The sequence below is a fragment of the Gasterosteus aculeatus genome, chromosome 2, assembly GCF_964276395.1.
Source record: "Gasterosteus aculeatus chromosome 2, fGasAcu3.hap1.1, whole genome shotgun sequence".
NCBI lineage: Eukaryota > Metazoa > Chordata > Actinopteri > Perciformes > Gasterosteidae > Gasterosteus > Gasterosteus aculeatus.
Genome location: NC_135689.1, coordinates 2859187 through 2884764, shown reverse-complemented (window position 1 = coordinate 2884764; position 25578 = coordinate 2859187). Strand labels below are relative to the sequence as shown.

The window sequence follows — 25578 nt, the reverse complement described above, 5'->3', positions numbered from 1 at the left end:
CAGACAGTTGCACTCTCCCACGTTTCCATAAGAATACATATTTAAAAGCCTCATTGTGCTTCCCAAGAGGCTTTTCCAGAATGTGTTGCAATAAAAACGAGAGACCACCCCGTGCAGGAGGGAAAACAGCATTTGCATGTTGTGGCATTTACATTGGGTGATGTATATATTTTTGACATCTCAGCTGCCCACCATCCCCCCGAGGAGTCTGCCATCCATCCTGGTTACCTGCACCAGATGGATGGTTTGCATAGGGCGACTTTCCACAGCAGCGCATCTGTATCCTGTTACATCCTCTCACACTCACACACGGGCGCTGAGGACCCCTAAACCCCCCATTAATAAGTGCCTAAAATCGGAGTTTAAATGTGCCGTACAGGGAGTGACTGAAGGAAAGCAGAGACAAACATCTTCTCTGCAAAGATATAATTTAACATATTCCGCCGTGGGAGGCTCACGCTACATTAGTATTTAACGTATGTATGGGATGAAGTTGATGAGGCGCGCTGACCCTTGGCTCTTCAGCCGCTAAACACAGCAGTAGCTGTTGCAGAAACTCACGGAGCGCATCTGAACTCTGCATAATACACCCAGTGGATTCATCACTCCGAGCAGGGCAGGGTGAAATAAGTTTTTCCTCCATCTGTTTTAAGAAAAAAGGGCTTTTGGGGGCTCCATTATTGGACAAATGGATGGATGAGATGGAGAATATTCTTTGCAGAACTCCCCCCCCCCCCCCCCCCCCCTTCCCTTGTAATATTCTCCTTTCATCACTCCTGAAGGACCGAAATACCTAAAAAGCTCACATGTGTCATTTCGTCCAGTCGTCAGGATGAAAGATCATTGCAATGTAGCAGAACGGGGGGGGGGGGGGGGGGGTCTCAGACACCCACCCGGCGTGGTGATGAAGTGAGTGGAAACACAGTAGTGCACTAATCATGGTCTCCGGCTGAAGAAACACACGGGCGCCTCTCTGGTTATTGGGAGAAAATGGGATTCTCTGAGCAACGGAATTGTCGGAATTATGCAAAGCGCACTCGCTCTCTTTCTCTCTTTCTGTGCGTTTGCGTCTGCGTGAGTGTTTATTGTGACTTGAAATGACGTTCCGAGCGGTGAAAAATAAGGACAGAACGCGTTAGTCGATATGGGAAATGAAAGAAACGCAGCTTTCGGAGTCTGAGTGTTGATTTCAGGGGCACATGTGTGCAAATGTGTGCACATGGGGCAAATGTGTCAATCAAAATCACAAGAAAGGACTTTTCTGATTCCAAAATGATGATACATTTTGCCCTAAATAGGCAAAATGTGAACATCCTACTACAAGATGAGCTTAACTTAAAAGACAGACGGACACTCTGTTGGTGCAGGATTATTGTCCCCACCACGATGGAGTCAGGTGTTTTCACACTGTACAAAGCTGCAGGGGGCTTCTGTGAACCCCCCCCCCCTCCCCCCGCGTGAGCCCCCTGAAGGACCCGATACACATACTGACAGTGAATATTTCCTCGTCTCTCATCCACCCCCACTGAGCACCAACACCTCAAAGCCTTAACGGGGGGCCACGGGGGTGCCTAAAACCACCGCAGCTCACCTCACTCCCTTTTGTTTACAACAAAACAAAAAGATCTTTTGAAAGGAAATGAATCATGAAAATGAAGCGATGATGCACAATCAGAACAAACGTCTCATATTCACCCCTCACGAATCTTTCTGAAATGACCATGCAGGACAATGCCTCACACACACACACACACACACGCACACACACACTCACACGCACCCTTCCAGAGCCCCCCTGTACGCTGTCACTCGCGCCCCGCCCCGGTGACCCCTGTCAGGCCCGTGTCCCTCCTAGGGGACGGGGTTACGACGGCGCCCTACGACCCATTTGTTTATTTATTTGTTTCCCGGCGTCGGGCTTCGCCGCGTCCGTCTCCTGCTCCCGCACGCCCCTCCGAGTGTCTCGTCTCCCTCTGGCGCCCTTTGCCCCCCGAGTGACAGCGAACACAGAAGGTGTTTGGTTTCCTCTCTCGGTGGATCTCGCTGAACTTTGTGAGCGAGCGGCACACGCTTCATCCCGAGCACTGAGATGAATGCCGGGGAATTATTGGGCAGTAAGCGGTGGGGGGGACGTGTCCCCATCGAGTCGCCACCACTCAGCTCTACAGAGGTCGTTTGAGCATCTTTCAGCTCATTTATTCAGGTTGAAAATAAGTACTTTCATTTCTTTGCTTTTGCTTTAAGTCGACTTGGTTTTGTTTTTTAGACTGATGCTCTAATTACTGCACTTCTTTGTAACGTTGGGGAATAAATCAACCACACTACGGCCACCAGAGGGATTCTGCTCACTGACTTTATATGATGATATGTGCGTTTCAGCTTCTGCACAGTTAAAAAAACACATTGACTTTGGGACAAAGGAACCGGAAGTGTAAAAATACCGACTCATTTCCAGGTGTTATGAGTCACTTCTGCAGCACTCGTTGCTCCTAAATGAACAAGCAGCACGACTGTGTTGAGCTTAAATGCAGGTTTTAATACCTAAAAGCCACCGCGCGGCAGAGACGACCCGACTGACACGTGTCAGTCTCTCGTCTGCAGCAGCTGCGTGACGCCGGTTACCGTGGTTACAAGAAAACTTTCACCAAACACGAGGAAGCTTCGCAGCCCCTTGAAGCGCTGCGTTTGAGAAACTTCTCCTGTACACGCTGAAGAAGTTCAACAATACTTTGAAAAAGAAAAAGAGATATAATTTGAACACCAGCGAGAGCAGAACGAGGGCGAAGGCTGACGAGTCTTTGTTTCCTCCTCACTACACTTAACCCGTCCTCTTCCTCAGCGCACGAGGTGCAGCATCCACACAGGGATGCCAATCGTTGACAGTGTGGGATGAGTGAGAGGGTCAACAGAGAGACGCAGACTTAATGGTGGTAAACTGCAGCGATCATCCCATCTGCATGTTTACATCTTATTCTCCCTCTGACTCAAGATTTCACTCAGCTGCATTGCGCAACTTTTTTTCTTTGTCGTTACACAATTGGCCGAGACAAACGCGACGGACGAAAGCAGAAGGATTTCCCGCACGGATCAGATATGTCTCAATGGTCACTTCCTGTTGTTGACCGAAGCAAAAAGGCCCAGAAAGGAATCCCACAGACAGAGACGGTGTTTGGCTCACAGGGAATTAGTCTTCGTCCTTCACACTACGGCTGAGTGTAACCTTCGGCCTGTCAACACGAGGTCACGGGGGGTCGCAATGACACCTCCATGCGTGCACTCACCTTTAAAAACAGCGTTTACAAAGAGCGTCTGAGGAGAAGCCAAAAGAAAAACCAAGCAACAACAGAGCCACACAGCCACGTCCGACAAAAGCCATGCAAACATAAAAATGAAAATACAATAAATGAATACAAATATCATTTGAGCATTTTATTTTTTCAAACATTGTCAATCAATTTGTTCCTGATGACTTGGACTCATTGTTTTATGTTTTAATTGTGGCTTTTAAATAATGATTTTTTGTAACACAGTTTAGTCAAAATCACCTATATATATATATATATATATATATATATATATATATATATATATATATATATATATATATATATATATATACACAACAGCACAAACTGCTTACATAAACAAATAAAATAGAAAAGATATATTAAATGTTTGCCACTGGCCCTAAAAATAAGACTTCCATGTACACAAGAAAAGCGTTGCATAAATAACAAAAGTACAAGTTCCCCTAGAATGAACCATGGCAATGTGTGTCTGCAAGCCAGCTAACATTAGCTTAGCCTGAATCATGGATTCTCGCAACATGCAATGAAAACAGGGTTTTTTTTGGCCATTTATCATCTGCAACGACTGTTGCTCCTCAGCGCACCGCAGCCAGGGCCTCATATGATGGAGAAATTATTAAAAATAACATCCATCTGAGGGTGAAGGCCGGATGGTCACGGCTAAGGATCCGGCAACGAGTGAGTGAGTGAGACAGTGGGGTTTAAATAGTGAGGGGGTAATTGGGGAATGGGGGGGCATGAGCGACAGGACGTACGAGAGCAGAACTGAACTTTTCACAATCTTTATTCATGGTCATTTTGTTTGAGTTATTAATTCAAATATTCATCAGAGTTATGAGACCATTGAGGCATTAATTGCCAGTAACTTCCCCCTTTTTTTTAATCATTCCCTCAACAGACTGAATTTGGAAATCAAATTATGTTTTTTATTGTAATGAATGATTAATAACTTTTGAAAAGTAACTTAAGGTATTTTTGAGCAACTGCACCCAATGGTGGTGCCCCGTCATAAACACCTGATGATTTATATTAATCATCTTTAATAATTATATTGGATATGTTCTGAAAAATGTGGATATAGCAAACAGCTGTTTGGGTAATCCATCATCAATTCGGTGTGAGCTCAGAGAAGAATCAAATATCAACATTCTGAAAAGCTGAATCAGGACCGTGTATTGCCAAAGGCGGTCGGTGCATGACGTTGGACATAAGACAATGAGACAATGGACAAAAAAAAACGCAGTGCACGAAAAGTGACATTTTCAATCTACAATTGAAATCTACAGTATCAAATAGAAGGCCATAAACTAGAGGAATATAATCCATCAACCGTGCACCTAAATACAGAATGGATCAGTACACTCGGGCGTCCAATCATATCGCCTCCTGCAGGATCACCGTTCGCCACGTGCATGTTGCGCACGACTCGGTGACATCACGGGGGGTCGAGGGGTCCTGAGAAGTGAGTCCCAGCGTCGGTGTGACGACAGTGGCCGCTGAGTATAAATGCCGACACGGGAACTTATCTGCTCATTCCTCCAGACTTGGTGCACAGGGGTCACCAGCAGCTGCCTGAAGTGAAGACTTCCTTCACAGACTCTGAGGAAGAGGAGGCTTCGGAGGCTTCTCCAGGTGAGTCCGGCGCACCTCAGAAACAAGCCTTCAAACAACGAAAAGACGTCTGTAAAAGAGCCTTAACGTGTCCAAATGTGATGGCAGTGTCTGTAACATTGCCCTCAAGTTGAACTAAATTTCATCAAAACTAATTGCGCGTCTGTTGTCTGATATTTTTCCGTCGACCATCGGCAGTTTCTTCATCAGAGGACCAACTAAATTACCATGAGGTCGACATGCCTGCTCGCCTTGGCTCTTCTCGTGGTCTGCAACTTCACTGTGTCTGGAGGACAGAGCATCCCCGCCGAGGATGAGACTGGCGGGAGGACCATCGACGACATCATTCTACAGAGAGCGGAGAGTCTCCTCCTACGGTCCATCCTCAAGAAGATACAGGACGAAGACGGCGGAGACGGTGCGTAAAATGCGTGTGTTGGATTCCTCGTGCAGGCGACGGGAGGTTTGATGTAGTTGGGATTAGTTTTACTTTGAAAATCAGGCTATTTTACTTAATTTTTGTATAAGTATAAAATAAAAGTACAAATTATTTTACACAACATTTGTTTTAAAACACCAAAATGGAAAATAATGGACGGGAGATGGACCGCCAGCTGAACTCGTTCGTGCGTAATTTACGCACGGCCCGTATGAAAACTAGTAGACATGGGGATACATATAGGATACATGGGGCTTCTTAAAGTAACCTAAATAAAGTTTTCCTTTCTCCAGAGGGATTTCCCCCTCAGGCAGAATGGATGACCAAACGACAGCATCCCGGTAAGAGGTACGGCGAGGACTTGGAGAAGCGGCAGCATCCGGGGCGCAGAGAAGCGGACGTGGATGAACCATACTTGGACGTTCAAAGGAGACAGCACCCGGGTAAACGCGAAGATGAAATGCGCCCGTTCACGGAGCTCCAGAAGCGGCAGCATCCGGGAAAGCGCTTCGCTGCGGGACGCGTTTCTGAAAACCCCGCGGTGCTCCTGGGGGAACTTTCAAAACGACAGCACCCGGGCAAGCGGTACCTGGTGGTGCAGACCAAGCGCCAGCACCCAGGTAAGCGCGACGGGGACGACGACGTGGACTGGGACGCGGACGGAGAAGGAGGAGAAGAGGACCTCGTGGAGATGGAAAAGCGCCAGCACCCCGGGAAACGGTTTTGGGATACCTCCAGTCCGGATTTAGGCACAAACAGTCCGTGCGACGTATTGGACCCTACGAGCTGCCGCAAAACCAGTCTGCTGCTCAACTTTTTAGACAACATCAACGAGAGCCATCATGCCGAGCAGAAGCGGCAACACCCGGGGAAAAGGTTTGCGCCCGAGGAGGACTTAGTGGAAGCAGAGTAGCCGAAACAGAAGTCCGCCGCTGTATTGTAAACCAATAAATGTGTAAATGAAGTGATCAAGTCGTTATTAAAAACAAAAAAGAGTTTACACCATCGAATCTGTTGTTGCACCGACAGTTACTGTGTCATCGTTGCAGAAAACAAAACAAAAAAAACGTGTATGCGCTGTTTGTTAAGTTGGGAGAGCTTGTGCGTAATTGTCCTGCGGACTGAGTATATCGCTGTAAATATGGAGTTCATCTCGATTTAATTTGAATTGATTCGCTATTATTCCGTTGATTATAGACTACTCGTGCTGAAATCGAGTCCCGGAATGAACGCATCGGTCCACTGGCTCTTTGTGGTGCTGCCTCTGTGAGGCGGCGCGCGCGTCCTTCGGTCCAGCGGGCGTCATGATCGAAATGAAAGGTACCCAACGCTGTAACGGCTTTCGTTTCATTTGTGTCTCGTTATTTTCTACTTATGTAAACTATAACGAATACCACCGCAAAATAAAATATATCTGGTTATTTTTCTACATATTATTGCATGTTTAAACTCATGTTAAAGCCTTTGCCTTAAAGTCAACCACCAATGTTGGACAATAAAAAAACGCATTGGTTAAAGTGTATGGTTTGCATCCGTTGCAGTACTTTGTGCAATATTAAAGCCTATTAAACTGTTTATTCAACCCAACAGGTCTAATTGGCGTGTAGTCCAACAATGATGGATGGATGATTAACGGATCCGATATCCGACACAGTGGGTCGGGTACCTCTTCTCCTCACTTTAATTGGGCTCATTCCAACAGAGAGGCTGCAAACAGGCCTGATCAATATGCAGAGTATTCATTCGGATTGAGACTTCGTGGTGGAGAAGCTCCACTGAGACACACACACACACACACACACACACAGCTTTCAGCTCCAGCAGGAATATGCTGCAGTGCATTTGAAAAAACACATTGTCTGCACCGGATGAGGAATTTGTCTCTTACACAAAATGATTGGAGACAACTTGAATTGCCTCAAGGAGAGAAATCGGGCATGTAGGCATATTTTAATTTTAATGTCTGTTTGTTGTTTTAACAAGTGCACAAACCCATTGTAAATGTGACAGTGACACACGCGCGCACGCACACACACACACATTTTGGGTTTGTGTCCCAGCTGCCCCATAGTATAAGATAGATTCAAATATCCCAATAACCAGATGCATATTCATGATATTTAATATAGTTTCTCAAAGGTTGGGATTCTGTAACAAAAAGAAGTCTATCAATATATTTTAATATATTTAAAAGGACAAGGTAAACACTCTCCTGCATTCAGCTTGAAGCAGCAGACCATCTGATGAGGTCATCTCAACATGTTCTCTGTTGATTACACAGAACAGTCTTCTCAGGTTGTCCTCACCTTTAGCTTTTTTGATTTGAATGAGTTTCATGATTCAATGCAGAGGTTTTCAATACAATAGAGAATGTCACAGAAAACGATTTTACACGTTAAAAGAAAAACGTTTTTTCTCTCCCTCCTCACAGCTCCATTCAATCATTTTCAGATTCATCTTTCTGACCTTAGAAATAAGTGAGAACATATTTCATGAAGATCTGGCGGCCTGTGAGGATTTAGTTGACATCCGGCGCTGCAGCTCACCATCTTGGGCTTAGCGGGGAGACAATCAATAGACGGAGACACTCATGAAACATTATTTGCATTCTTGTGACACAGCGCTTTGCCTGCAAAGGGCAAGAAAGGGAAGAAGTGGAAGGAACTTGTTAAAGAAGACTCATAGAGCACTGGGTGAAGGTCAGGAATATGTTGTCATGTCAATTGTGAGATGGGGGGGGCACATTATCATAAAATAAGTTTAAATTGAGGCCACGTCGATTTAAATGGAGGAGTGGAACAGAGGAGGAGCCCTCAGACGCTGAAGCAGAAGCAGAAATCTGTTAGAGAGACATCCGAAATGATGGTGAGAGCATTTGGGAAGGAGCGGGACAGTTAACACAGAGAGACAGAACCCAGGGACATTGGACAGGAGTAGGCCGGGGCTCCTTCATCCAGGGTCACGCAATTCAGCACTGCAGGTGGGATGAGAGGCCGTGGACTCTGGTGTTTACATCAGTGATGCTCGGGGCTCACACACGCGTTTTCCTCGTGCTGGATTTTTGATGTGAGGATGTCGACCACAAAAACTGGCCAAAAAACATACTTTGTTGCTGCTGTTAACATTCATTCTGGTGCAAATAAAAAAAATACTACACTACGGGAGAAACTACTGTTTTGTTTTGATAGGCATGTGTTTGTTTTATAGCAAATACGCTAAAACTGAATTCCATTGTGCATCCGTATAAGAATGCAAAACAATGAACAAATACCTGAATCCTGGTTATTGTCCTTTTTCTATTTTGACCTTTCTTTCGTTTCAGCCAACAAAAGCATGGAAGGCAGCTTTAATAATCGAAAAAAGATTCATATGCAGAAATTAAATTCTGCTCCACATTAGAAAAACAATACAAATAAAACACCCATTAATATTAATTAGAATCTCCACACCGATAAAATCATATCGTTTAAAAAAAAAAGAGAAACAAAGACAACAAAGAGGTTGCCTGTCCAGTTGGTTTGTGCGTTTCGTGTCGTTTGTCCCTCCTCTCGTCCCTTACCGACCGAATGCTAATCACGTGACCGGGCAGGGCTGCTGCTGCTGCTGCCAGAGAACTAACTGTCAACCACACTGTTATTGTTGGATCCATCTGTAAGTACACCGCCACCGTGTCGACCTTCACGTGGAAATGTTTTTTTTGGAAAGTTTTAGGCTATTTTCCTTCGTGTTTTTAACAACGAGGTCGGAGGAACTGGCCAGAAGAAACGCGCGAGCGGCTGTTAGCATCCTGCAGCTAGCGTCCCGTTTAGCCGACCTTACTTTAATATTTAACGTTCAACTTCGGATGGCTGGTTCACAAATATCACATTATGACAGCAATGAATTGCTCGTTGAAGGTACAAACGGTAAACAGCCGGGTTTTGTCTCCCTGTCTCAGTGGGTTTAAATCTCTGCTAGCTAACATCATCGGTACCTGCTAGAAGTCTTTTTTTAAAGGTTCTTCGATCGATATGAAATGTGTAATTGATTTGTGGGACTGTTGGCTGTGGCGTGTTAGTATAATTGAATGCAATGTATAGCTAAGTGAGACATAATAATAATAATATAATAATATATTTTCCTCCCAATCCTGTTTAATCTAGCGTGTCTGTCACGTGACACGTTTTCCTTCATACTTTTTTATTGGGTTTGCATTAACGACCAAACATTTCGTGATGCTTATTTATACCCTCAATCTGCTTTGATCTCCAGGTGTCCCTGGAGTGTTGATGGAGACGTCATTGGGGGGGTCGCACACCCCGTGACATGTGGCCCGAGGCAGGAATCTCCCACTTTGCATCTCCTGTCCCTGAACGCAGCACGCCGCCATGGCCTCCAGTTACCCCACCCCCTTTGAGGGCACGGGGGAAGTGAAGGAGGGCTTCCTGTGCCCGCTGTGCCTGAAGGACCTGCAGTCCTTCTACCAGCTCCAGGACCACTATGAGGAGGAGCACTCCGGGGACGACGGCCACGTGCGGGGGCAGCTCAAGAGTGAGTGGCGTTGGCCGAGCTCCGCCCACAGCGCTGTGAGGCCTAGAACTGGCGAGAGGAAGACTCGTGGTTGTGTCCTTATTCTGTGTGTGTGTGTGCGCGCAGGTTTGGTTCAGAAGGCGATGAAAGCCAAAGACAAGCTGCTGAAGCGGGATGGAGACGAGCGACCGGACACCGGCAGCTACGAGTCCTTCTACTACGGCGGAGTGGACCCCTACATGTGGGAGCCTCAGGAACTGGGTGAAACGAATCTCCGCGCTTTGTATTCACCGTTTGTCGCACCATTCGGACGCAGAGTGTTGCTGCGAATCAGCGATGACCCGTTTGAGCAGCACGCCACGCGCTGACCGCCGCGCCGCTTTCCTTCCTCTTTTGCGTTTCGTAGGAGCGACCAGAAGTCACCTGGACTTGTTTAAAAAGCACCGGGCCGCTCGGATAGATCACTACGTCATTGAGGTCAACAAGCTCATCATCAGACTGGAAAAGGTTCGCTCCCGGCAGAAACAAATGAAAACCCCGCTCGCACCGCAGATTTCCGCCTGTGAGTAACTTTGCCGAGAATTTTGTCTTTTCAGCTGACGTCGTTCGACAGGATCAACTCCGACGTCGCCAAAATCCGAGGTTTGTGTTTTCGTTACAACTCTTGACTCCTCTCAGCGTGTGTCAATGATCTTTTATACGAACATGTCCTCTTCCTCCTCCTTACAGCCATTGAGAAGTCGGTGGTGTCCTGGGTGAGCGACTCGGACGTCCCGTTCTGTCCCGACTGCGGGAACAAGTTCAACATCCGGAACCGGCGGCACCACTGTCGCCTGTGTGGCTCCATCATGTGCAGGAGGTGCATGGAGTTCGTCCCCATTCCTCTGGCTCGTACGTATGAACCGGCCGCGTGGTCTGATGGTCGAGCTGCCGTGCAAAACCAAAAACACCCACCGGCCTCTTCTCCTGCTCCCAGACAAGCTGATCAACGGGACCCGAGAGGCGCTGTGTGTCCCCGGGAGCCCCGTCCAGTCCCAGTCCCCCCCGGCCGGGGTCGTGGGCGTGGGCGTGGGCGGGATGGGCTCCAGGAGAGGCAGCATCAGCAGCCTGAGCAGCGTGACGTCCATGCTGGAGGAGAAGGACGACGAGAAGATCCGCTGCTGCCGCCACTGCATGGACACGCTGCTGAAGAGGCAGCAGAAGCTGGAGGAGAAGGACCACATGCCGGACGTGGTGAAGCTCTACGAGGTTGGCACACGGAAGCGCGTCGGGGGGGGGGTAGAGACGTCCGACCTCTCCTCTGCTCCCGATGGTCGCGGCAGTCGATTCCGTTTTCTTCTCAAGCCGTCTTGCCGCGTCCGTCCCGTCGTTCAGGGTTTGTTCTTCTGGGGTTTCCTGTTTCTCACTTTGCTCTGAACTTGTCTTCCTGCCAGCGGCTGAGGATGTGCATGGAGAAGGTGGACGAGAAGGCTCCGGAGTACATTCGAATGGCTGAGTCGCTGAAGTAAGGGGAACAAAACAAACAAACAAGTGTTATTTAAGAAGCGTTTGTGGTGTGAGAGATGCTCATCGTCGCGTGCGCGGTCCCACAGCGCCGGAGAAACCACCTACAACCTCGACACCGCCGGCGGACTGAGACTGGAGGTGCAGAAATACTACGAACTAATCGACGCCCTGAGGTAGACTAACGCCTCCGGCCGGCGGAGAGGCTCTTCTCTTGTGTTCGTCAACCAGGAGCCTTTTTTTTGAAAAGGATCAAACAGGAGTTGTGTGATTCTCTCCTCAGTAAGAAGATTCTAACACTGGGAGCCAAAGACGAACCGCCCCCGCGGCCGAAGGCCCTCCAGCTGCAGAGGATGATCCGCTACACGGCCACGCTGTTCGTCCAGGTGAGGCGCCGATCCAGACACCTCGCCAACCCGGTCCGCTCTGCGCCCTGAATTCACGCCTTCTCCGTGTCCTGCTCTGTTCCAGGAGAAACTTTTGGGTCTCATGTCTTTACCCACCAAGCATAAATATGAGGAACTGAAAGAAAAGCGGAAACAGGAACAGGAGAAGAGACTCCAGCAGGAGAGACTGGTGAGATTGTGTGCAGGACCTTCAGCTTCTTCCACATCCAGAACTAGCTCCTGAATGTTCTACCTCATTTCTTTTCACCAGGCGACCCAGGAGACCCTGAAAAGGAGGCAGGAGTCGGAGAAGAACCGCCCGCCGGCGCCGCCCAGCACCAACGGAGAGCTGCCGCGGGCCCCGAGAGTGACCAAAGTGGGCGGATGGCTGCCCTCCGCGGACGGCGTCCACGCGCGCGCCGAGCACGAGGACCCCCTCCTGCAGCAGATCGAGAACATCCAGTCGTTCCTGCGGCAGGCGCGGGACGCGCGGCGGGCGGACGAGGTGGCCATGCTGGAGGAGAACCTGCGGCAGCTGCAGGACGAGTACGACCAGCAGCAGACCAGCCGGGCCATCGCGCTCTCCCAGAAGCTCGCCGCCGAGGAGAGCCTGCAGCAGGGCGAGCTCGAGCGCCTGGAGGCGTGGGAAAGGGAGGAGCGGGGGCACCGGGGCCCCGCCGCGGGCGGCGCGCGGCCCCCCGTGGCGTGGGAGGGGCCTCCGGACGGCGGCCGCCAAGACGACGGGGAGGAGGAAGCGGGGGAGCTGACGCCGACGGCCGAGGGGAGTCCGTCCCCCGCGAGGGCGGAGTCCCCCGCGCTCGCCGGCCAGGAGGAGTCGCCACCCAGGCTGAGGAGCTTAGGGGGCCACGTGACCCCCCCTGGTGGCGAAGGGCAGAACAGCGCCTCCCTCAACCCCTTCGATGACGAGGACGCCACTCCCGTCGAGGAGGATCCGTCCAATCCCTTCTTTGAGGACATGAAGCGGGAGCACCGGGAGGTCGGCGGCGGGAGGGAGTACAACCCGTTCAACGAGGACGACGAGGTCAAGCGCGGCGAGGCCGGGAACCCCTTCGAAGACAGCGACGCCGAGGCCGGGAACCCTTTCCTGGAGGGGAACTCTCCGGTAGTCTCCACGAACCCCTTCGACGGGGACGAGGTGGCGGGGGACCTGCCCGACGTGGACGTGATCGAGGAGGAGCTCCTGCTGCAGCAGATCGACAACATCCGGGCCTACATCTTCGACGCCAAGCTCAGCGGGCGCCTGGACGAGGTGGAGCTGCTGTCGGTGAACCTCAGAGAGCTGCAGCGCACCCTACAAGAGCAGAAGAAAAAGAAGCACTGAGCCCCCCGAATACCTGCTACTTACCAAGTCCTGCAAGGCTAGCCCACTTTACAAGACTCATGAGCCCTGTGGTTTTAGGTCGGGCGAGGTCTTGCTGCCCCACAGAGAGGTTTGGCGAGTTCTGAGATTCTTCTTTCTAAACCACTCCCCCCTGTACGGAGCGCTGGAGTCGTATTTCAGCATGCACATGTGTTCAAGCACCGCGAGGAAAAGTCCATTTGTACAGTTTGCATGTTTCTGTCTACGTGAGCCGGGGGGGGTGGGAGGGACAAGAGGGAACCAAGAAGCATTTAATGCACATTTGAAAATCTATAGTTAAATAACACCAGGGTGGTTTTTGCCAAATGATGTTCAGAGTGTAAAAATAACCTGAGTTCATGCAGCTCCTTGTGGATCCTCCCTGCAGATTCCTTATCGTACTTATAACTTTAGTTTATTTGAGGTAATTGAAGGAATAACAACAAAAAAACACTTTGAATTCACTAATTAAATCCGGCTGATCATTCAGTTGTTGTAGACCGAAATGTCATGTAGTGCTTAAATTATGAGCTCGGTCACATGACTCGCTGTCGTTCCGCGTCTTTTAATCGCGTCACAAATTATAAGGGAAATAAAAGCCGCCGTTGATGCTCCCGTCCTGTGACGTATTCTCATAAACTGAATTTCCTGTCTGAACGGTCGCGCTTTCAGTTCCGTGATCTTTTCTTTTCGTGTGTTTGGTCGGTGTCTCCCCGCCGGGGTCCCGTTATCTTTTAAAAGCACTGAACCAGGTTGAACCCCCCCGTCCCGAGGGACTCCTCTCGTTCTTCGATGCCGGCCTTTTTAAAATTGAACCAGAGGCCGCGTTTGACTTCCAGCTTTCATTTTTCATTCACAAATCTGGACTAATAAAATCGCAGGTTTAAGAATACAAAGCCTTGGATGCCAGCAGTAGTTTTTGTTCACGATCGCTTCAAACGGCATCTGCTGAGGCACATCTGCTTCCTTGAGCCATCGAATAAGACGCTAGAATGCTAGAATCAGTGTTACAGACGTAATCAACTTAACGGAAACATCGTGAACAGGTTTGTCAGATAAATTATCACTACATCGATGCCAACAAGTATTATCGCTCAGTTCTGCTCTGAGTTGTCATAGTGCTTCACACTGTGTGTGTATTCTGTTGATCTCACACTAATATCTGATGTCCACACAGAAGCAGAACATGTGACACTAAATGTTTTGTGAGCGCGAATAACCGGAGCTTCTTTGTGTGTAAGCAAGTGATTTTTATTTTTTTAGCTCATTTGCCGAAACTTTTTTTTTTAAGCACGAACTTCCATCACAGCACCAATAAAATAAAAAAAAAGAAAATTGTTAAAGTAAAAAGGCTTCTTTCTCCATTATTTGAATCTCAGCCATCCTCTACTTTAATATCGTGGTCATACTTAATGTTCAGATTTTGCCTAACGAAATCAGTTTGATTTCAATGTTTACATCGCAGTGTTGACACGTTTAGCCGGATGTGGATTCTTGCTAAAAAAAAAAAAAAAAAAAATCCAGACCGCGACCAAAGTGCCCGTACGAGATGGCTGCGGTTTCCTGCCGCATCCCGGGCCGGAGACGCTGGACCTCCTCGCACGGTCCATTCAGTCACTCGTATTTACAGCTGAATCCGCAGCGCCGTCGCAGCAAATCAAAACGTGACGCTGCGGCGTCTCACTCCTGCGCCGCTGCCGCCGCCATCCGGGCCCGATGTTTCCCCGTCATCTCCTTGGGCAGCGGCGTGGCGCCGGGACACGGCACCTGGCCCTCCACCTCGCAGATGCACTCTCGCAGGCAGTACTTCCGGGGCCCGAAGTTGGCGGGATTGGAGGCCTGCATCTTGGCCTGCGCCTCGGCTTGTAACACCTCTCTGTCAACAGGGAGCGGAGAGAAATCAGCACATTCAGCTGGGGAATCAGAAGGAACAGATTGTGACCATCCTGATTACATAAATGTATATTTTGAAAAAGAAAAACCGATTCTCTGCATCAAATGCATTAATTAGCATCAACATAAACAGTGAAGGGCATCTAAACCAGGAGGCACACATAAATCTTACCCACTCTGAATAAATATATATAAATATATATTTTTTATAGATCTTACTCTGATTTGCCCAGAATCTTTTTGACATGTTGGGAAATTTGTTTGTAGTCCTTCCCTTCCATATCAACCAGCACTTGCTCCCCGTCGTCTGCAGAGGAGAGCACATCAGCCACAGTTTGATCAAATACATAATGACTTATGATATGGCAGGAAATATATATTTGAGGTTTAAATGTATATTGTTCCGTGTGTTCTAGCGACAGAGCGAGAATACACACCCAGGTAGAACTTCAGGAACGGGGATGGCGTCATATTCTTGAACATCATTATTTGGAGCCACTGGTTTTTGTACTGAATCTGAGGGATATTGAAGAACACAAACTTCCTGCAAAAAAAAGAAAACATTTACGAATGGCCTGAATAATCCTTAGATATATTTAAGTACATTTTAGGGAAGCCAACTTCAACACAGAGCGTGAATCTTTTTGAAGATCTGAATTTTTTTTCTGATGGACTGAACCGTGAACCTCTTTAATCACGTTAAAACAAAGCGTTTAATCAAGCTAGTCGAAAGAATAACCAGTCAATGTCCCCTAATTAAGCAGGTTTGTCTATTTGAAACATTGTAAAGCCACACACTGCTCCCATTTTAATGACTTGGGAGTGAAGGGGGTGAACGCAGTGGCGGTGCTCGGCGTTAGTTTGAGGACATGTGTGAGGTGTTGTAGCCGTGAGCGCGTCTCCGCTAGCTTTAGCTGCCGTTAGCTCTGACCTTGCGCCGTCGCTGAGCTCTCCGCTCGTGTTGTAGTTGACAGTCATGATCTTCACTCGGTTTTTTAAGACGATGTCGCCCTTCTGGAGGTATTCGAGAGTCCTCCTGATCGGAAAGCGTCCCTTCATAGGCATTTTAAAGTCCCTTTTAGTTTGTATTTACAAACTAGCATTTCAAAGAGCGTCGGGCACAGGGAGAGGCGCCTTTTGATGACGTCGGCTGAGCAACCAGGAAGGAAAAAGGTTTGTTTTTTTCATTTACTTTAAAATGGAATTGTATAATTAAAAAATATATATGCACTTCTACGCATATTTTGCTCAAACCGGAAATTTAAAAACAGCAGGGTACAATAATAAAACCGTAAACTTCAGTACATAGACATAAATTTAGTAGTTCAGAGAGCAGTAAAATAAATGGTTGACATCCTTGCTATAAATACTGTGTCCGAATGAGGGGTTTCTAAATGACCAGAGCTCCATGTTTTATTGAGGTGTGGTAAAGCAGAATATTTCCACTTTAGCTAGAATATACAGGTCGCTGAGAAGTTGCGAGCATGAAGAGACTCATATTTCATACTTAATTGTTTATTTCGTTAATAGCGTGCGGCCTCGGAGACTGGAATGCCGATACAGGAGCTCAGTCGTTATTACATCTGTTTTATATCTTTATCGGTGTGAGGTAGAAATGTGGGGTCGTGACAAACTTGAGCAAAACATGAACGTTGTTTCTCCACGTTTGAAGAAAAACATCGCACATGAGCAGAAAACCAGAGTACATTTACACAGTATAAAAATTAAACCATCGTTTACACGCCGTCCACAAAGCCCAGGTTTTATGATCCAATCTCCTCATGGTTAATATTTTAAAGTCACAACATTTAAATTAACATTTTTCATTCAGCATTTAATAAAATGCACTTAAGCAACTTCTTCATGCACTGCAATGCACTATAAAATTGATAACAATGCTCCTTATTAGGGCAGACAGATTATAAAACCCGGCCTAAAAACATCATGCACTCATTTTAATGAAACTACATGTACAAAGGTCATTTCACAACAGTCAGCGTGGGTTTTAAACCCCAGAATATTACAAGTGACATATATATATATATATTTTTTTTAATTGTTGACCTCTTGCGGATGCGCATTCTGAATCGTTAAACGAGAGGCGATCGAATCTTCTCAGAAAATCTGGTTAGTATGTTCTAAAACCGGTTAAAAACCTTCCCAAAAGTACTTTAAGTACACTTAGTATGCAACACGCAAATATGTTCACAACACATTTAAATATTTTAGAAAAAAAACATACAAAACAAAGTTTTAGTCCGTGTTAAGACAGAAGCTGATTGATGTGCAGTTAGCGGAGTACAGACACAAATACAAAAACACATACGCAATAATTCTGAACCCAAAAGCTGTAAGACAATCTCCTTCCTTCAAAGGAATAAATGATGAATACACATAAAATGCAGAAACTGCTGGGACAGACGTAATAACATAGAAGTGATTGTCGTAAAGGGGAAAGTGATGAGGCGATTGCACAGGTTACTATGGCAACATATCCACGATAATGTACCTGAACATGAAAACACCAGCCACAGCTAAAATCTCGTGGGTGATTCTGTATTAATGAATTTGGCTGAGGAGATTTTGTGAAAGCGAGTTAAGAGTGAGAACTCAGATGTTGTAATGCACCGTGTGGAAGAAGAATGCTATGAATGCCAGTAATGATGAATACAGATTAATGATGAAGTCATTGAGGTTTGACATTGTTTTCATACCTGATTGGAGTTCTCATTCCAACTATTGATCAAACGTATTTAAAGTAAAAGCTGTACATCGATGTCTCAAGGTGGAATAAAAGAGAAAAGAATGTTGGAAGCGTGTTTTGATGCCGTGTTCATTGATATTCAGAACTTCTTCTGGGCTTCTGTGAAAGCCCGGATCCTCAATTTAACGCCACAGCCACTAAAACAAAAACTGTTTTCAACGCGCCAATATTACCAAATACAAATAGCCGACAGCTTAGAAGTACACTTTAAAATGAAGTACTCAGATTCACTTAATATTTGGATTTTAAAAAAGTTTTCTAATTAGTCGTGTGATCAACACGATCGCCTGGGAAGGCCTAGAAAAGGCCGCAACAATTAAAAAGGCTTATTTCGTTTGATACGTAATTAGTTTGAAGTGCCCTCAAGACATTGTTGTCTTCTCCACTCTTCTCTCCTTCTCTCCAGTCTTCTCCACTCAGTCCGCGGACACGAATCCAAGAGGACCGCAGCGCCTCAGCTCCAGAGAACATTCCAACTGTCCTGCCGGCGTCTCAGTCCCAGATAATCTTAATCTGCAGAGGATTCCTGAATGGCTTTGCACCGTGCATCGTTAAAAGAAACCAAGGGGCCGCTGCGGGATTCCGCTCCGCTGTTCGCCAGTGAAACCCCCCTCCACGAGAGACGAGGAGACGGAGAAAGAGCACCTGAAGCCGGAGTGCCGTCACTCGGCGGGGTCGCAGTCCTGGCTGTTGTACTCGGCCGTCTCCATCTTGAGGATGTAAGGAATGATGCTGTCGATGGAGACGTTACCAATCAAGCCGGTGAAGAAGAGCTCCTCCGTGATGGCCGAGTTCATGAGGCGCAGGGCGGGGAGACGAGTCAGGATGCGGGTCAACCTGGGGACACAAGGGGAGCCAACTCTGCGTTTTGTCTTTATCTTGGTATGACTCTTGATACCAACGGAAGGGTTGGACTGGAGGTGTGATGTACCTGTAGGTGTCGTCTGGGTAGCTTTTCTGCACGTAGTCCTGCAGCTCCATCAAGGCTTTCTCCTGGAACTTCTCAATCTGCCCGCTGCTGTCCACACCTGGATGATCTGTCACACACGTTATTCACTGTAATCTATTTCCTCTTCCTTGTAACTGCTTCTTTCATTTGAAGTGTAATTAAGAACTCGTATTGTTAACGCGATGCGAGCAGACTCACCCGGGCTGAACAGCACTATTGCTTTCAGGTAGGCGTACTCGTAGCGGTCAGTTTCCAGCCTCGTCATGCTGTTGCAGAACTCCTGGAACTTCCATATGTGCTCCATCACCTGCTTCACCCTGTCCCTCGAAACCTTGTCTGAGGGACAATGTTCGAGGTAAAACAAATCATAATTTACTATTTGCCGCTGAATGGATCATAATTTACTAATTGAACATCATGCTGTATTGGAGGTCGAGATTGAGACCATGAACCGATGTTTCTGAGGGAATAAATGAAGAGAGAAGTAGAGTCATTTGCTCATAGACTTCAATAGGACCAGAGGAGTCGCCCCCTGGTGGCCAGTAGAGAGAACGTACGTTTACTGATGACAACTGAGGGTTTTCAGAAATACCTCAGGAAGTGTCGAGATACAGAAACCAAAATCTAATCATGGATTTTGCTGCTGCGATATTATAGTCACAAAAAAGGACGTCAGGTCACGGTGACCTTTGACCACCAAAATTGTATCAGTCTCGTTATTATAGTGGATGTTGCCGCCATCACTTTTATTAAATTGGTCACAATGCCTTCTAGATCTAAATTCAATCGCTCGTGTCTGAGCACGTTAAAGAAACGACAGCAGGCGGTTTCGATTGTGCGTGTGTGTCCTACTGAGAGATGACGCCCGTGGGCCGTACCTTCCTGGATGCTGCTCTGGAGGTGGTTGATGATGGCAGCGAGGATGGTGGACAGGTTCATCTCGTGAGCGCACTGAGCGAGGCCCAGAGTGAACAGCTCATTCCAGCAGGCTCGCACCAAACTGGTGTCCGCCTCCTGACTGACAGCGACGCGGGGCGGGACAAGTAAAAGTAGAGAAGTGTGAGCGCGGCGGCGGACAGCAGCGCGATGACCGGGTGTGTCCCCCTGGGTCAAAGGCGGTCTTACCCGAGAGCGGAGAAGGCCGGGATGGAGCGTGCCCAGTGCATGGAGAGGAAGAGGAGCCTGGAGGCCGACTCACAGATGTAGTGTACATTCAGATACTCGGGCATGGGGCTGGGCATGGTCAGCTGGACCGAGAGGACATATGAGACAAACATATTGTTGACATGAAACTACCTACATATAAATGCAGAAGGAGAAGAAACACTAACAAGTGTATTTGGTCAGAATACAGCTTCTGCTTGTACACAATGTGGGAGGCAGACGGGACCTCTACCAAACAAAAATAATGTAGATGACTTAATGAATCCTCCTCAAGGTGAACACCTCCCCTCTCCTGTAAACCACGACTGCACCCACCCTAAAGCCGACATGGCTGTCTGTGAGCAGCGGCCCCTCCACCTCAATGATGGGGGTCTCCTGGTCTCGACCAATCAGCTGGATGGTTGTTCCGCTGACACACTGCGGCTTCTCTGCCGGACTCTGTCCGACACCCACTTCCGGCGGGTTGAAGACTTTGGCCAGAGTGTCGAAGGCACTGTGACACACACACACACACACACACACACACACACACACACAGACATTTAGACAGAAACCCTCGGCAATACAAATACAAATGGGCCTTTAATAATGTTTTTCTCAATTTGAAACAATCAAATTGTTTACTAGTGACTGACACCAGGTGCAATGAGCGTGCTCGCTGACCGTGTTATCTCGCTGGCAGACTGCTCCTCGTGCTGGCTGTCCGAGGTGTCCCCGTTGATTAGATTCTCTCTTAGCGAGTCGCTCAGGTTGGCCAGTGACGTCACCACGTTGGCGAGTGTCCCCAAGTCCCCCTGGTTATGGTCCATCTGCAGACACACGCGGCGTAATTCCCATCAATTAAATCGAGAAACGCCGTGTTCACAGAATGGGCTGATGATCAAAGCGTGTGGCCTGCGACGGCTTGACAGACATTTCAAGACATAGGGAGCTTATTTTAGCATCATTGGAGAGAGGAAGTCGTGTCCCGGACCGCTGCGATATAAAACTGGGCCTCGTACATTCTTTCCATTGTGGGCCAAGTGGAGGCCCCGTGCTTACACAGAGTGTAAACATCATGTTCTGGCACACCGAGATTAGAACGTGCACTGTGTTGATGTTGTATTAATCGTAACAGCTGTACCTTCGAGTCGGTGGCCAGCAGCAACGTCCCATCGCTCTGGATGACCGGCTGCTGGATGTTAACCAGCATTCCCTGGTCCAGCAGGCTGGACCTGCACACGACAACACAGAGCTCCATTGAAAAACCGCCTCGCACGCCAACCGCTGAGCCCGCGGGTCCGAGCCCCACTCACCTGGAGCCGTCCGTCTCCGTGTCCGAGACGAAGGTCGGCGTGGCGATGAGCGGGCTGTTCAGGTCCTTGCGGATGTAGATCTTTTGGGTGGAGGCGGCGCAGTTGGTGTGCCTCTCTCTGGGCGCCACGTCGATGGGCTTTCTCTCACTCTGGACAGCTGAGAGCAAAGGCAAAGGGGAACCGTTACCACGGTTACGGGCCAACGGCCAGCGGGGGAAAACGGCACTTTTCAGGCCTCGTTCTGGACGAGGAACTGAATGTTTTTTTTTCAGAAGCTGCAGATATCTCCACAACACCTGATTTGTTTGTGGCTGTTTGAGTCTACATATCGGACACGCAGGCAAACTCACAGTCGGTCTTCATCCCCATGTTAAGGCATTTCTTCAACCGACAGAACTGGCAGCGGTTGCGGTGGTGTTTGTTGATGACGCAGTCTTGTTTACTGCGGCAGCTGTACGTCAGGTGCTTCCTCACGCTCCGCTTGAAGAAGCCTTTACATCCCTCGCAGCTGACCGCTCCGTAGTGACGGCCTGAGCGCAGAACAGGAGAAGCGGTCAGGCGGCGCGAGTCGCCGTGCGGCTGAATCGGGCTTTCGGATGCATGAGCCAGGAGTTAAACCCACACAGATGCGTCACATCAACAGGTTAGTGTTACCTGAGGCCTTGTCCCCGCACACCACGCAGTACTCCACCGGCTGAGGCCGGTTCAGGTCCGCCGACTGCCCCAACAGCCGCTCCATCGACACCGGATCTGTGACGATCTTGGAGAGCGAAGCAAAGTACCGCGTGTGAATCCGCTGTTTCACCTCAAAGCAAAAATCTTTCCCACAACAATGTTTGAAGGGTTATAAGATATTGTCAAAGGTACCATCCATATGAAGCGGGGTGGTGGTGGGGGAGGGGGGCGGGTCTGTACCTGTATCCTTCCTGGCATCAGGCTGTCTGTCGCGGTGAAGAGGAGCTGCTTGGTGTGGTGGCTGTCCGGTGAGGCCAGGATGACCTTGCCTGCCCCCGAGCTGTCAGCCCTGGTCAGAATGAACTGCTGCTTGGGAGCGCTGGACGGCTTCATGGCCGTCACTACCTGGATCTCCTGACCCGTCTGCTGGTCAGTTACAATCTGAGGTCGGTAAGAGACGGAAGAGCGGGGACAGAGGTGGAAGTGACGAGGGACACGTCACACGCTGTAACCTCAACTGTGCTCGTCAGTGTCACATTCTCTGAAGACCACTGACGTGAGGGGGGGGGGCAGCGGTTACCTGTATGCGCTGGGGTGTTGCGGCGGGCTCGGCGGAGATGACCTGAAAGCGCCGTGGCGACTCGCTCATCGTGGAGTCTGATGGAGAGGATGATTGAACACATTCTCACCAGCTCGAACACAAACAACGTGTAAGCAAGAGAAGCAGCAGCCCGGCGCTCTGCGCTTCATGTGGGACAACTGGGACTGCAAGGAAAACAGTGTGTCATGAGAGCCCCCGTCTGCCCGCTCACCTCTGCCTCGTGCTCAGAGCCCACTTTCTGCTGAGGGAGCCGATTGAGGTTGGCGGTCATGATGATGTAAGGTCATTAGTGAGGTCTGTTTTGGAAAGATGCCGCAGATTATCAACAACAAAAGGTGCAAACTGTCACAGAGGAGCAGGCCGACGGCTACGGTGGCTTTAAGAACATTGTGCTGTGCTCACTGATCACTGAGGGCGAAGAGGATGTTGACGGAAAGACAAAGATGTATTTGTTTGAGAGGTGACATTCTTGTCTGATTTATGTGACTTGTCTGATTTTCTCCATAGTTTTGACACTGTTAATATCATTGGGTGTCACAAAAAAAGTTTGCAGATGACATCATTTAAAAAAGAAAAGAAAATCAAATCAGACATATCTACATTGCGCCATTAACGCGAGGTTTCCACATCTGGCCTAATATTCAACCTCTGTCTGACTTACATGACCACAGAGATGTTACCTGACCTCTGAAGGAGACATCGCGGCTGCTTTTCCTGACGCCTTCGCTTCCCTTTTATCATTTCAGACGTCCCTTTATTCATACCAATTAAAGTAAAATATTTCAACTATAAAATATTCCTAAAAAGCCAAGCGAAACAAATGTGACAAACCAAATGGCAAGTGCAGCCATTTAAAAAAAAAAAAACTTTAAATCTATAAATGAAATGTGAGTGTCTGCAATGCATTTGGCCATCGTCTATTAGTTTGTTGGTGTATCATTGCAATAAGAGCACACAACACGACAACACGACGGAGCTCCGTGATTAACTGAGCCCGCAGTGGCTCCATCTGCCCGCACCGAAGGGCGGAGCTCGCCGCCTCACGTCCCGCACCGGTTGGCCTAACGGAGCGCGCGTCACCGCCTCCCGGCGAGCGCGCATCACAACACCGGAGACAAAATGGACTAATCCTGGCAGGCCGCCAATCACACGGATGAGACACGGAGGGACGAATCTTGTGATCAATATCCTGCAAAGCAATTTTATTTCCAGTATGAAGTTGACACCCTGGTTGTAAATGTAACGGAAATAATGAAAATGTTAAAAAAACAACAACAACGCAGCGTTGTGAATAAAGTAACACACGTAACGAGGATGTAAGAGGGCCGCGTTCATCTGCAGCGGATGTAGCTTCCCTACGTTAGCCGCTTCTAGCTAGCTTCTTTAACACAAGCAAACGCCATCAACGGCTGCAGCCCCCCCCGTCCGCCCCAACCCCGCACCCCGGGGTTTGTCGTCCCCTCGGGCGTGGGGTGGTTTCAGGGTCGAGTCGGACACTAGTGTCACGGGTGGACAATTAGTATAACAGTTTATTAAGCACATCGGGGTAGTCGAGGCACCGCCCCGGCGTGTCGCGCTCCTTGCCCGGGACCCGAGCTGCCGGATCCGGGCAGGAAGCGGAGCTCCGCATCGGCTAGCTAACAAGCTAACAGGAGGAATTAGCTTCGCTCTTTTATCATCCGGTATCTCAACAGAGCTTTGAGCGGTTTTCGACCCGGGGCCGAGACTTACCTCCGGGGGACGACGGACACCGATTTCGTGCTCTATGCTATTTTATAAAATATTTGTTTTGGTTTTTCTTCTGTTAAAGGTCATAGTTCGTGACCCCGCACCGCCCGCGCGTTGATGATGGCTGAGTTTTTGTTTTTTTCTTACTCCCTCCTCTCGCGCCCCCCGCCCCCACACAGACGGGACTGACGTCATCGTGTCTGACTGTCTGAGGACGTTATGTTTTAAAATGATCCGTTATCAAATGAACATGTTAGTTGTGTAATTAACTTATTATTTACAATATTATTAATTATATTATTAAATCATTATATCTGGTCAGCTCTGAGTCAATGATATACAATGACATACAGATTGAAAATTTTTTGAGAACCACTATATTTTTACAAGTAAAGTATTACAGAATATTAAGGTTTAGAAAATGAAAGAACGTATCCTCATAACACGTTACTTGAAATTGCACTTATTTAGAAGTCTAATTTTCAGAGATTAATATTTTTAATCGTATAAAGATTTGAATTGGTAAAATGAATTTACAAAAAATTGCCGAGCTTTGCTACAACATAAAACAAACAACCTTTGTCTGTTGTGCCATGCAGGTTTTCAGAGACAGACTTATAAGCGAGTATAAGCGTACTAGTATTTTTTATATTGTCACAATGTTTGTTGCAGTACGAATATAAGCCATAATGTATATATTATTTGTACATTTAGGTAATAAGAAAACATAAATGTTTACAAAAATCAGTGTGTCAATCAGTCAATCAGTTTTAATGACGATAAAGGAGCAGACACATGTACTTTTCTCCCTTGTTCTGTGGGAAACACACCAGGCACAAATCGCAATGCTCAATGTATTTACATTATTATATATAAATATATACATATATAAATATAAATGTATGTATATATATGAATATAAATATATATTTTTATATATATAAATATATATTTCTCCAGAATTTCAAGACATGTTATTTAAAGAAATTGGGATTTATGTGGTTGTGTTAACAACTCTGTCTCAGGATAGATACAACACTGAATAAACAAATGACTACCTTTTATACGTCTACTTACACCAGTGGTGACCTCGGTTAGATCTCTGCAGTGGACAATAACTCTCATATTTTATGGAAATATAACGAGCCAAGCTCAGCAAAATAAATGAGTACCTCCAGATGACCACCAGGCGTCGCTGCGCACCGCTAGGTGTGATGCTACCTGATGTTTACGAGGACCGTGTAGTGACCGTGACTATTATTATTATGATGATGATTATATGTGCAATCATAAAGAAAGGAAGATATCCTCGTCGTTTTTCCCTGCGTGATTTTATGGTTGTAATGTGAATTATATAATTGGCCAAAGCTCATCGATCATTTCCGTTCGATCC

At 47.7% G+C, this 25578-nt stretch overlaps 4 protein-coding genes across 5 annotated transcripts; 2 read left to right on the top strand and 2 right to left on the bottom strand.

The window, feature by feature from the left end:
- The first annotated feature begins 4467 nt into the window (after positions 1–4467).
- On the top strand, positions 4468–6788 carry trh (thyrotropin-releasing hormone). Its single transcript, XM_040194163.2, has 3 exons — positions 4468–4940; positions 5118–5337; positions 5652–6788. The coding sequence occupies exons 2-3, from the start codon at positions 5148–5150 to the stop codon at positions 6269–6271; spliced, it is 810 nt and encodes a 269-aa protein (XP_040050097.2). The 5' UTR covers positions 4468–4940; positions 5118–5147; the 3' UTR covers positions 6272–6788.
- A 2103-nt stretch (positions 6789–8891) lies between these two features.
- On the top strand, positions 8892–14466 carry rbsn (rabenosyn, RAB effector). Its single transcript, XM_040194151.2, has 12 exons — positions 8892–9009; positions 9610–9888; positions 9994–10128; positions 10274–10374; positions 10464–10509; positions 10597–10758; positions 10844–11115; positions 11301–11371; positions 11460–11546; positions 11654–11756; positions 11842–11946; positions 12028–14466. Exons 2-12 carry the CDS (start codon positions 9726–9728, stop codon positions 13096–13098), a joined length of 2316 nt encoding a protein of 771 aa, XP_040050085.2. The 5' UTR covers positions 8892–9009; positions 9610–9725; the 3' UTR covers positions 13099–14466.
- mrps25 (mitochondrial ribosomal protein S25) lies at positions 14346–16257 on the bottom strand. Its single transcript, XM_040194164.2, has 4 exons — positions 15941–16257; positions 15447–15553; positions 15229–15316; positions 14346–14992 (listed from the first exon to the last, which is right to left on the bottom strand). Exons 1-4 carry the CDS (start codon positions 16072–16074, stop codon positions 14797–14799), a joined length of 525 nt encoding a protein of 174 aa, XP_040050098.1. The 5' UTR covers positions 16075–16257; the 3' UTR covers positions 14346–14796.
- A 251-nt stretch (positions 16258–16508) lies between these two features.
- Positions 16509–24435, bottom strand: nr2c2 (nuclear receptor subfamily 2, group C, member 2). Of its 2 annotated transcripts, none has more exons than XM_040194160.2 (15): positions 24189–24435; positions 22669–22753; positions 22437–22513; positions 22097–22297; positions 21836–21941; positions 21532–21711; positions 21182–21338; positions 21010–21100; positions 20550–20695; positions 20202–20379; positions 19848–19969; positions 19601–19740; positions 18921–19058; positions 18705–18810; positions 16509–18610 (listed from the first exon to the last, which is right to left on the bottom strand). In XM_040194160.2, the coding sequence occupies exons 3-15, from the start codon at positions 22503–22505 to the stop codon at positions 18436–18438; spliced, it is 1809 nt and encodes a 602-aa protein (XP_040050094.2). In that variant the 5' UTR covers positions 22506–22513; positions 22669–22753; positions 24189–24435; the 3' UTR covers positions 16509–18435. The 2 variants fall into 2 exon arrangements, with proteins under 2 accessions (XP_040050094.2, XP_077939090.1); XM_078082964.1 differs by having other exon boundaries at positions 22097–22279; positions 24189–24340.
- Positions 24436–25578: the final 1143 nt, after the last annotated feature.

Bases quoted from the DNA above. Each gene is read 5' to 3' on its own strand.
- trh (XM_040194163.2), top strand. From the start codon at position 5,148: ATGAGGTCGACATGCCTGCTCGCCTTGGCTCTTCTCGTGGTCTGCAAC. The intron at 5,338-5,651 runs GTGCGTAAAATG...TCCTTTCTCCAG, and splicing joins GGACGAAGACGGCGGAGACG to AGGGATTTCCCCCTCAGGCA.
- rbsn (XM_040194151.2), top strand. From the start codon at position 9,726: ATGGCCTCCAGTTACCCCACCCCCTTTGAGGGCACGGGGGAAGTGAAG. The intron at 9,889-9,993 runs GTGAGTGGCGTT...GTGTGCGCGCAG, and splicing joins CGTGCGGGGGCAGCTCAAGA to GTTTGGTTCAGAAGGCGATG. The intron at 10,759-10,843 runs GTACGTATGAAC...TCCTGCTCCCAG, and splicing joins CGTCCCCATTCCTCTGGCTC to ACAAGCTGATCAACGGGACC.
- mrps25 (XM_040194164.2), bottom strand. From the start codon at position 16,074: ATGCCTATGAAGGGACGCTTTCCGATCAGGAGGACTCTCGAATACCTC. The intron at 15,554-15,940 runs GTCAGAGCTAAC...TTTTTTTTGCAG, and splicing joins GAGCTCAGCGACGGCGCAAG to GAAGTTTGTGTTCTTCAATA. The intron at 14,993-15,228 runs GTAAGATCTATA...CCCTGTTGACAG, and splicing joins AAGATTCTGGGCAAATCAGA to AGAGGTGTTACAAGCCGAGG.
- nr2c2 (XM_040194160.2), bottom strand. From the start codon at position 22,505: ATGAGCGAGTCGCCACGGCGCTTTCAGGTCATCTCCGCCGAGCCCGCC. The intron at 21,712-21,835 runs GTAACACTAACC...TTCTGCGCTCAG, and splicing joins GTGCGGGGACAAGGCCTCAG to GCCGTCACTACGGAGCGGTC. The intron at 20,380-20,549 runs GTCAGCGAGCAC...TGTGTGTCACAG, and splicing joins TCTGCCAGCGAGATAACACG to TGCCTTCGACACTCTGGCCA.